Below are 12,057 nucleotides of genomic sequence, written 5' to 3'. Positions count from 1 at the left end.
CAAGACCAATTGGAGCACCGAGCACCACCTGGTGCTACCACAAGACCACTGAATAATTACTACATGCCAAGAAAACATCTTCAAAGTTCAAACTTCTTTCTCATTAAAAGAACATCAAACATATGCGTTACTGGTAGCTTGACTTTCTAAGTATAACTTGATTAAGCCGATTCAAGGGGAGCTTAGAAAATTTGACAGGTTGTAAAAACCTTTTCTAAGCTTGGTTTGTTTACAAAACGAACATCCTTGAATAACACTCTACCGAGCCGACACGACTTCTAGACTCTAGTATTTCATAGAAGATTTTACCCTTCAAGTTAATGTCACTCTTCACCTACTACAATTATGTATTTTCAAACAATCTGCTCGCACCAGTTTGGCCACTCCTCCTCGGCTCCTCCCTCCACTGCCACACAACCACTAAGACACCACCTCTATTTTGCCCCTCCTTTTCCCAGCCGGCTTTGACTTGAGTGACCCAAATATTTCTTGTCAGTACCAGAAGAAACCTAGGGCATATACTATCCTAAAAGTCACAAATAACTGGTCGGGCATCTCCCCCTACTTTTTCTAAGAAAGCTAATTCCCCGTGACCCAAATATTTTCATGTCAGTACCAGAAGAAAACTAGGGCATATACTATCCTAAAAGTCACAAATAACTGGTCAGTAGGACATCTCCCCCTACTTATTCTAACAAAGCTAATTCCCTAATCGACGAGGGTGCGGCCAGGGCAGGACGGGAGACAAACCTAATCTTAGAATATATGCACAAAAGGGTTGATCTCATAAAGTTTTACGAATGAAATAGTGTCCCCATTTAGCTCCGAAATATGAGCAACTCAATCCACTACTGATATAACCCTTGATTCCAGTTCCTTGAACCCCAAATGGTATTCCATGCATGAAAAGTTCAGCAACTATTAGTTCCTAATTCATACCTCCTTGCTCTGCCTTTTTTCTCAATCTAGAGGTACACAAATTTGTGCATTCAACCTTAAAAGTCAATAGAATGCATCTCATCATAAAGAAAGCCAAAGAAACCAAAGATACCCTTCTGAGGAAACAAGCAGTACTCTTTATGCAGCATGTATGACTCTGAGATCACTTGGCACACTTATCTCTTCCAGCATCACACTCAGTAGGGGCCTCCCCCATGGATATCTCCCCAAATGGACCATAAAGGAAGAACAAAATGTGGTGCAAAAATACACAAAGTACAACATGTTAAGTTACAAGTCTTCATCAGAAGTGGGATAAAAAGGTAGATGGTACTCCTGCAGTCACTTTGTGAAGAAATTTGTTGCTATTGTCAATTATAGGAAGCCTTTGCTTAAAATAGCAATGTCATCAGGCAGCAAGAGAAAGAAAGAATGTAGCAAGCAACTTGGTAGGGGCCTCCCCAGTAATCGCGGGTTGATTCACCCAATGGCCAGGGTGTCCAGTTGATCAACATCCTCACACATTATTAAGAAACAGTATGATCTACGCGAGATTGTAATGCGAATACCTCATCAACTACTATGACCACAACATGCAGAAGCATACCAGAAATCAACCTTGTGGGTTAAACTCATGTGTGCAACAATTTTATTAGCAATAGCAACTGGTACTCCCTTATTAGCTATAGCAACAGCAACTTGAACGCCTTCTCGTTCCCAATTTTTTTGACACACTGCATCAACCACTGTTGGTGAAGCCAAGACTATGACTATCGTATAGAGAAATATGATACGAGTAGACGTGACAGTAAATATCGATGCACAACGCACAAGTGCTCCCGCTTTATGGAAGAGGCAACAGGTATGCTGTCTTCGCCTAACTTCTTGTGTACAAAATTGACTTCTATCCCAGCTGGTTCAGTTGGGAAATGTGGTTCCACCACAGACTCTATTTTGAAGACAGAAGATCCATTTCATTCATAATTTAGGTGCATCAGTATAGTTCATCCACGGGGGAAAAAAATCCGACTGAGATGTAATTTAGGTGCATCAGTATAGTATGGTTTAGCTACAGAATATATGATCGATCATTCATCCAGGACACTCAAATCAAACTGATTATTTTCGCAGGTGATCCACACACGGACCTAAAATATGTCTAACCGATGATCAAAATAGCCCAAGTGGTGAGCTCACGTCATCCAACTTTACGGTCCAGTCCATCGGGTGGAAAGAAAAATATGCAATGTGAACATGATCAGCAACTACAAAGAAGTTCCAGTACTAGGTGGAAAGAGAGAAACCAGCAACCGTTTGCAACTGTGTGAAAAGGTTCCAAGTATTAGTGGAGTCTTTCTCATCTTTGTAACTTCTTTTGGAACACCAAAAGGACATATATATTTATTCCTTAAATAAACACTAAGCAACAAATAGTCTTCCTTCTTTTTCGTGATTTCCTTTATAACACAAAAGCGGCATCCATATTAATTCCTAAAGAAAACAATAAAACAACAAATGGTACTACACTAGTTTCCCAACTGGCAACTGGTATCTGTTCACTGTGCTGCTCACAACCTTCCCTTTAAATTCTCCTCGCACCCTTCCTTGGGCTCTTCTAAGCCTCTCCTCTTAGTTCGCTTCTCTCTCTCTCTCTCTCTCTCTCTCTCTCTGCGTGTGCAGATATAATCTAGCAAAAATGGCAACACCAACTTATATAAAAAAGAACCTAACGGTCCTCAGGTTTCTCACAGTGATTTTCTTGAGCTGTATTGTCGACCAAAACAACCTTTGTTCCAACTACCCTTTTGTCTCCACAAAAATTTCTTCTCATTCGGGTTCCTCGATGATCCCTTCATCACTGAAACAGCTAAGTCTTGATGGGTATCTGAGCACCAAAAACATTGACCATGCAGCCAATGACTTTGGCAATATATACCATCACCTGCCATCTGCAGTTCTGCATCCTAAATCAGTTTCCGATATTTCCTCTATTATCAAGCATGTTTTTGGCATGGGCCCCACGTCTGAGCTCACGGTCGCGGCCAGAGGCCATGCCCATTCCCTCCAAGGTCAAGCACAAGCAAATCAAGGGGTGGTCATCAACATGGAATCACTTCATCAAGAAATGCATTTCCAAACCGGGAAATTCCCTTATGTGGATGTTTCTGGTGGAGAGCTATGGATAAATATACTACATGAGAGTCTTAAGCATGGGCTTGCACCAAAATCTTGGACTGACTACCTACATCTCACCGTCGGGGGAACTTTATCCAATGCTGGAGTCAGTGGGCAGGCGTTCCGGCATGGCCCACAGATAAATAATGTGCATCAGCTAGAGGTTGTCACAGGTAAATTTCTGTTCATAAATCTCATTACTCGTGCACACAATTTTCGAATAGTTTATTCGAATTCATTTTACCTTAAGGCAGAACTTTGAAGAGAGAGGCAATAACGGGCGAACGGCTTAAATTTATAACACCTTAGAAGTGGGAAAATAATCACCTCAAAGAAAATAACACAATTCACAAGCCAATACCAAAACTTAGTCCTCCTACCCTCTTAGTTTAGTTTCTTTGTGTTTTAAAAAACGAGGCCAACGTAATGTTCAAATAAAATCATCATTTCCATACTGGTTACGAATTATTGCTACAAAGAGTATTTGAAATTTCAAAACATCGTTTTGGTCTTTTCTGTAAAATGGGTTGCTTTCAGAAAGTTTTTACGAATATAGACAACAACAAAAGTAGACAAAAAACAATGCAGAAAATTAAGACAAGACAAGACAAGCAAATTACTGCAAATGATGAATTTACAGGCATTTGTCTAGATTGTGAACTAAGCCACAAAACTGATTTATGTGACGGGATTTACAGTTGTAAACTAATGCAACAGATAGTTTCACATGTTCCATTGACACGAAATAAAATGTCATTACTGAAACCTGCGTCGTGCAGGGAAAGGAGAGTTGATTACCTGTTCAGAGAAACAGAACGCTGACCTCTTTAACGGTGTTCTTGGAGGGCTTGGACAGTTTGGTATTATCACCCGGGCAAGAATTTCTCTGGAACCTGCACCCTTGATGGTAAACACAATATTTTCTTCCCAACTGTTGTATACAAACTGTATTCAGATATCGCAAGCAATACTAAGCTAATCTACCATTTACGACAGGTAAAATGGATAAAAGTGCTTTACTCGGAGTTTTCCAGCTTCACAAAGGACCAAGAGCATCTGATATTGTCTGAGGATGCTTTTGATTACCTAGAAGGTTTCGTCATAATAAACAGAACCGGCCTCCTTAATAACTGGAGATCTTCCTTCAATCCCAAAGACCCTGTTCAAGCAAGTCAATTCCACTCGGATGGAAAAACTCTCTTCTGCCTAGAAATAGCCAAATACTTCAACCCAGATGAGGCCGATAGAGTGAACCAGGTGAGAATTGCTAAAAACTTGCACCTCCCTCCAACAAATCTTTCTAGGCTAATGTTCTTTTTTTCACAAAAAAAGAAAGAAAGGATTATGGGTGATTAATATGAATTTCGAAAGGAATGGAAAAGACCCGGCCATCCAATGGAGTGGTCATTCCCTAATTCCATTTGTTACGTACATTCTGTTATGTTTAGGCAAACTGAACCTTGGAGAGATTTCCAACAAAATTGTCATTCCATTCCTGCTTCATAAACTAAACAAAACACTGCCTTATATGTAAAATCTTCCTCAACATCATCTGTTTACCAATGCAGGAAATCGATAGATTGTTGTCGGAAATGAGTTATATTCAGTCCACGCTCTTCCTTTCGGAAGTCTCCTATGTGAATTTCCTAGATAGAGTTCACATATCAGAGTTGAAACTGCGAGAGAAGGGATTATGGGAAATCCCTCACCCATGGCTAAATCTTCTCATTCCAAGAAGCAGAATCCATGAATTTGCGAAAATGGTATTTGGCAAAATTCTTACGGACTCCAGCACTGGTCCAATACTCATCTACCCAGCCAACAAATCCAAGTAATAATACAGTAACTTTATCAAAATCTTGTTCGTAGTCCAAATGTTTGGTTAACTAAATCGGACTTAGCTCATCTCTATATTGCAGGTGGAACAATAGAACATCTATGATCACCCCCGATGAAGATACTTTCTACCTAGTTTCATTCCTATCCTCTGCCATGCCATCTTCGACTGGAAAAGATGGGTTAGCACACATTTTGACCCAAAACAAAAGAATCCTAGAGTTTTGCGAAACAGCCAGACTTGGGGTGAAGCAATATCTTCCACATCACAAAACTCAAGAGGCGTGGCGAAACCACTTCGGGCCACAATGGGAAATTTTTGTTAAGAGGAAATCCATGTACGACCCTTTAGCAATCCTAGCTCCAGGCCAGAAGATATTCCAAAAAGGAAGAGCCATTTCATGAGACTGACCTCTACAATAAACCCCATCGCAGACAGCCACAAGCCACATGAACAAAACGCTTGAAACTACGAATATCTCTGCTCACATAAAGAGAAGGTGCGTATGGAAAATACAATGCTCGTGCGCTGTGGGTTTCCTGACAATTGCAAGTAATATGACTGCACTAGCAAGGCTTTTTTTGTTTTTTTGTTTTTTATCGGCGAAGGCTGTGTTAGTTGGCACTTTGTTCTTGAGAGTAATACTCCATTCCAGTCATCTAATCGGAATACCTTGTTGTAGAATTATGAACAGCAGCATCAATATGATAAAAGTTCTATTCACAAGGAGCGATGCCATGCTTCCACCACGTTAACAACTAACTACTGGCAAAGCAGAAGAGGAATTCTTTAAATTGACATAAATTTGAACCACATAATTCACATACAGAATCTAAGAAACAGAACATGTTACAAGACTGAATTGCAGGAGCTCCATATAAATGGTATTAACAGCGAAATTACTCTTACTTTGTAGCTTCTTTCCATCCAAGACCTGGTCTGCCTATTTCCTCCCATGGATCTTCGTAGTCTCAGGCATTGCAAAGAGAAGCAGTGCAGTCACTTGTTACCAGAAGAAAACTGCTAATGTCATTTCTAGCCAAACCCTCCGGCACGGATAACATCATCAGAAGATATGGAAGCCTCCATATTTACGTCTCCAGAGGCATCCTAATCAGCCTGAACAGGATGTGACACATTTTTTCCACCTTTGAAATCACCAATTTTAGTCTCTCCGTACCTTTTAGAGAACCTGCCGTATTGTTTGGGATTTTCCAGATTTGCCTCATTTTCAGCAGATTCAGATACTTCATTTTTGGGCTTGTCTTGTTTGTATCTGGCACATTCAAATGTCAAACGATTGCAGTGCGAGAAAGAAACGCCAGCATGACTGCATGAAAAGAGATTTGGAATCAAGCTTTGAACACTACTAGGGTGTGATCTCTACTTGGGTTCTCAATTATTAGTTATTGAAACAGATATACTCACAAATGTATCGAAGTGGGGTTAGTTCTCTATGGAAATAGAGCTATGAAAAGCTGGAACTGAACATACATAGTGGACAATACTCAAACTTCATTAACTCGTTCGAAACAGCAAAGAACTATGTTCTGGACAACTAATGCCATAAAAACATCATCGGGATGATGATTAAACTTGAAATGGAACTATGGCTATCTTTCTATTGTTGAATATGAAAGCAAGAAACAAGATTTGACAGTTACATAGAAGAAGTAGAATTTGTAGGTTGTGAAGAAGCAAGCCTTATGCAACCACACCTTGAGACTTTTGAAATTTAAGGTAATAATTAGAAACAACAGCCTCAATAGCACCAGCACTTCCTAACCTTCTGTTGCATCTCCTCCCGCTGTAGGACCAGAGAAACATGCCATTGACAAGTATTACATTGCATAGAAGGTTTGGTATCGATTGTATCTGACCTCCAGTCACCTATATCCAACCATTCCATTGTTCTTCATCCATTCTAGATGGTATTTGAAGCCAGATATAGATTGTGATTGTTGAACTCACTTGCTCATAGCGACAACAATAGTCGAAGCCAAAAACGCACTTCAAGAGGCATAGATTGTCATCGATGGACCAAAATCACCAAGAAATGGTATTCGTCCTCTTTAAATCATCTATCTTAGGTTGAGAACTGCTCTTAATTAGGTTTTACTGCTACAAAGTCACCTCTTTGTCAAACTTGTCTTTGCATGGGTGTCGTATGCAGCCATGCAGTGTCCAAGTTCCGATTTTAATTTCAAGCAGTGTTCTAAAAGTCGGCCGTCTAGGCCGTCTAATCCCCACCTAGGCGCTAAGAGGTGGTCCAACACCTAGATTAGGCAGCCGACTATTCCCCGCCTATGCTCTAGGCGCTCCTTTTCTGCCCGACTAGCGCCTAACAATTTTTTGAACATTGATTTCAACTGACATGAGAACTCGGCAAAATAAATTCTATAGCAAAATCCCCCTAAATGCCTGTTCTTCTAGTTTGAAAAACTTAGAACAGTTGAGAACAAAAACATAGTCCTGTAAGGTCGGGGGCACATTTGAATGAATCTTACATGAGTTTCCCTTATCCACAGTAGGAACATGTATAATAGAATAATGCAACATAATGGTTAGCAAAAGCCTTACAAGAGAACCTGAGGGTTGGTCAGGTGGTCTTGGCCTGAGACTTAGCTCCCACCTAAGATTTTAGGTTCAATTCCCCTTGTCTGCAACTCCTGGGTCACCTCATCCCACACTTAAGCCTATGAGAAGGCTCTGGGAGAGGACTGTAGTGATTAGTCCAACATGCGCGCAAGTAGGACCGAGACACCCTGCGTTACCCCACGAGACATGAAATTCAGGAATTCTATACCAAATCCTCAATTCTTGCCAGTTTTACCAATTAAACATCACTTAAGAAACAGAAACCCTAAAGTTAAGAGATTTGGAAGGGAAATCTCTAAAAAAAGATGCGAGGCTCAAACTTCCCCAACGATGGCGTAACGTTAGTCCCTTAAATCTCGCGTGTCAAAGACACGAGTTTTGATGCATCCAACAATTTGTTGTCAACTTGTCATTTCTTTCTTCAGCCTCGTTATCATCCCCAATTAACCAAATAGAAATCCAACCACCTTCTCTTTTTTTAATCCGAACGCAACATGATCTAGTTCAGTCGGTCACTCTTGTACAATCTTAATTTAGTTGAGAGGTCAGAGGGTCAAATCTTGCCGAACGCAACAATCGATTGATAAGATCTCTCCTCTCCTTTTCTTTTTTCGTATGATGTTAATGATATCTCCCGTGAATTGGGGGGAAAAAAAAAAAAAAAACTCCTTGAACCCATTTCTGTATTCTAAATGCAATTCAACCCTAGTTCATAGAATCCATATTCCATACGAAACATGCAGTACTAAGGCCCCGTTCCGGAAACCTTCTTAAAAAATAAGTACTTATTTTGCCGCTTCTCCTTAAAAAATAAGAAGGGTCATTCCACAAAACCCAAATAAAAAGTTCCTTTTACATTTTCAAACTCAAAAATCATGTAAATGAAAAAAAAAAATTCAATTTTTTTTGCACCGTATTAAAGATCTCAATGAGATCTATCAAACAAGATCCATAGTGATAGAAAAATTATTTGCGTAAACACATGATTTTTTAGCTTGAAGTTGCCTTATACAAAAAATAAGACTGTTGCTATGATAATGGGCGCCGGCGGAGGGAAATCGTACCCGCGGCCGCGCCGGGCAATCTCCGGCCACCGGACGGCTGATCCGAGCCGTCCAAAAATTCAAAAAAAAAAAACCGAGGGGGCCATCGCGGGAATCAACTGCATCCGAGGTGTGTAGGGTGCTTGATCCGAGCACCCATTTTCCGTGTATATGTGATGATTATATATACACGGAAAAGGGGTGCTCGGATCATACACCCTACACACCTCGGATGCCGTTGATTCCCGCGATAGCCCCCTTGGTTTTTTTTTTTAGAATTTTTGGACGGCTCGGATCGGCCGTCCGGTGGCCGGAGATGAGCCGGCGCGGCCGCTAATACGATTTCCCTCTCCGGCACCCATTGGTTCCTATATAAATTCTGAAAAATAAGCACCTCCTTCTTATTTTTTGAGGAACAAGCCTTCTTATTCAACAAAAAATAAGTTCTTATTTGGGTTGTGGAACACAGCCTAAATACCAATCAAACAGCGATGATATTACAAGCAGACGCAGAATCCCAATTAATGCGGCGGACTAAAATAGAGTACGTGCATAGATTAAATTGCAAATTTAGATTGTACTATGCTGCTGATTTTGCAGTTCCCTTTTTTATTAACGTCACTTCCCTGCAAGTGTATTTTTGCACCAAAAATACACTTGCAGAGAGTAGCGTTAACAAAAAAGATAGTGACAAAATCATTTCCCTTGTAATATAAGGATTAAAGAATGTGCACAAGATTGAATCACTAGCCTTGAAATCTCATCTGGGATACATAAAAAAGTTTCTCATTTTGAGGAAGTTTTATGTATACCCGGTATACAAGGGGTTGGGGTATCTTCCTCCATTGAGTTTCTAATTTTTCGGCCATTTTTTTATCACATTTGGATGACCGGCTCAGTTCATTTTGAAGAGTTTGGCGAAAACCCTAATAATACCAAAAATCGTGTTGATCGGACTTTATTAGATATATGATCGGCACATGTGAAAATTAAAGAAAATCAAAACTGGGTCAAAAACACACTAAATCGAAACCCTATTTCAATTTTTTTGCAATTTTCACGTGTGTCGATCATGTATTTATTAAAATCCGATCAAGACGATCTGTGGTATGATTAGAGTTCTCGCCGAACTCTACAAAATGAACGGAGCCGATCATCCAATTGTGATCGAAAAATTAAAAACTCTCTGGAGGGGGGTACTAACCCCTTGTTTACCCGGGATACATAAAAGTTTCTCATTTTGAGATTTGGCCCAATTTGGAGCGATCACGGAATAAGTTTTTTCCTCTAACTCACCACCAAATTTAGTGAGAAACTTGTCTCCTGTGGTGAGATAAGAAGATAAGTTCTTCCTTGATCTTTTTTCTTGATTTGTTGAGATTTTGAAGATGCCGAAAGGTTTCTGAATTTGTATTCAATGAAAGTAGCTAAAGTTGCGCCAGTGAATCAAGTGAATTGAATCCTCCAATCGGAACCACCCAGAATTTTATCCCCCTACTGGAAGTTCAGGATTGAAGTTGAGTAGAAGTCTAGTGTAACCTAAACACATACAGTACGTTTGCAGAATATGCGTGAACTGTCAGAGGTGGGAAGATAAAAGGACGGAAATGCCCTGAACAAATCCTGTAATACCGGACGGATAAAGACAAAATAACGTACCTTTATTAGGGACACAAACGAAATAGTGGGAAAGTCCGAAAACCCATATTAGTCATTTGGAAATTGGCAAAATAGTACCAGAGGCCCACCACAATGGAGGCTAAAAGATGCAAATTGTAATACCCTGAATTTTGGGAATGTTAAATAGACAATTTTATTGAAAATCAAGATAGAGTCTGGCTCATTATTACAATATAATTCTCACAAGAGTACTTTTATTACACACGGAAAGGGAAACTAAAATTCCTAACTACTGCTCTGCTTGCTCCTCCATCCTAGCCAGCTTCTCGACTCCGAAAGCCTCCAAGGTGTAGAGTTCACCCTGTTCATTTACGAGGTCTGACACATTATATCAACATCGCCACAGATATAATGTGTCAGGGTCACCAAAGGTAACACCATGAGCTACAAAAGCTCAATAGAATAATCGCACACTTGCTAACCCGTAACTTAGAAACAATAGATCACAAAATTAACGATTTGACAAAATAGTTAACAATGACACATCCACGTTCACTATTCAAGTAACGTTGGTGTCCATAATTCATGAGTTTCTCCTACGTGACTCATCGTAGACCGCGTCATCATATTCATTTCTCTTTTTCCAAATCAAATTTTCCAAAATCTGATTTCACACACCCAACGTCGGTTCCGCTGCTTCGGGTTCCCGAGTATCCACAATGGTTCCACCACTTCGGGTTCCCATTGGCACACAATCTGCATTGGCTCCTCTCCGTGGATAACCAAGCTACACACCCAACCTCGGTTCCGCCGCTCCGGGTTCCTGAGTATCCTCACAATGGTTTCGCCACTTCGGGTTCCCATTGGCACACACACACACCACACAATGGACTATCAAGTCCAACCACATTGCGGTTTTCAAAACAACTTCCTTTCTCGAACACACCTTTCATTAACAACACCCTAAATGTCATGTTTCTACTTTCTTGATTTTCGTGTCTCGTTCTCATGCAAAGACTCCGAGGTAGGACTTTCCACTTCAGAAATCATAAACCGTTCATTGTAATCTTGAAACTAAACTAGCAAGATCATCCAACTCTATATTGTCTATCATGTTCAAATTACCACTTAAAGCATAACGCTACATGCACGGACGCCTTTGGAGTGGAGACCACTTATACTTTATCACACATCAAGACAAACAATCCAAGTAATCACTTATACGTGCTCATAACCATTCTAAAGATAAAAATACGAATACTTTCGATCAAGCGATAAATTCTTATCTTTCAAAATCTGTTCTTTCTTCCTTTTTGGAGGGAACAAAACAACATATTTTATTAAGAGTAAAAGTCAAGTTAATTAACATGATCATACTTCCTCCTAGTTTTCTAACTATTTTTTAGTAACTTGACTTCCATGCATCATCAAACACAAAACGTGAATATATTTAGAGATAGTAAATCCGAGAAATCTTACACAACTTAGAGTGAGTAAGTAGAGGTATTCTACCGTTCTTCTTGGCGGTATGGCGGCTACGGAAAAGTAAGTTGACTATCGGACGGAGTGACTTCCTACGGTAAGCTTCTGGTAGCTTCGAAAGAGAAAGGTTTCTCTCGAAACTAGTTCTTGGCTAAACTACTTAAACTTTTTGGATCGAGAAGGTGGTCGAGTGGTGGTTTAATGGCGGCTTAGGATGAGTTTCTTAAAGAACCTCAAGAACACTAAGAACAAAGCAATAATAAGGCAAGAACAAAGAATTTCTAGAGAGAGAAGTTGAAGGATGGAAGGTGTGAGTTGAATGGCATGAGGGGTCTTCTATTTATAGCAAAATTTGGCTCTCTC

At 40.1% G+C, this 12,057-nt stretch overlaps 1 protein-coding gene across 1 annotated transcript; it reads left to right on the top strand.

The window, feature by feature from the left end:
• The first annotated feature begins 2,596 nt into the window (after window positions 1-2,596).
• On the top strand, window positions 2,597-5,698 carry LOC131318584 (cytokinin dehydrogenase 1-like). Its single transcript, XM_058348471.1, has 5 exons — window positions 2,597-3,287; window positions 3,894-4,021; window positions 4,111-4,371; window positions 4,683-4,945; window positions 5,034-5,698. The coding sequence occupies exons 1-5, from the start codon at window positions 2,636-2,638 to the stop codon at window positions 5,353-5,355; spliced, it is 1,626 nt and encodes a 541-aa protein (XP_058204454.1). The 5' UTR covers window positions 2,597-2,635; the 3' UTR covers window positions 5,356-5,698.
• The last annotated feature ends 6,359 nt before the right edge of the window (window positions 5,699-12,057 follow it).

Source organism: Rhododendron vialii, chromosome 3a (assembly GCF_030253575.1).
Source record: "Rhododendron vialii isolate Sample 1 chromosome 3a, ASM3025357v1".
Classification (NCBI taxonomy): domain Eukaryota; kingdom Viridiplantae; phylum Streptophyta; class Magnoliopsida; order Ericales; family Ericaceae; genus Rhododendron; species Rhododendron vialii.
This window is presented reverse-complemented; position numbering and strand designations above follow the sequence as displayed.

Bases quoted from the DNA above. Each gene is read 5' to 3' on its own strand.
- LOC131318584 (XM_058348471.1), top strand. From the start codon at position 2,636: ATGGCAACACCAACTTATATAAAAAAGAACCTAACGGTCCTCAGGTTT. The intron at 3,288-3,893 runs GTAAATTTCTGT...TGCGTCGTGCAG, and splicing joins TCAGCTAGAGGTTGTCACAG to GGAAAGGAGAGTTGATTACC. The intron at 4,946-5,033 runs GTAATAATACAG...TCTATATTGCAG, and splicing joins TACCCAGCCAACAAATCCAA to GTGGAACAATAGAACATCTA.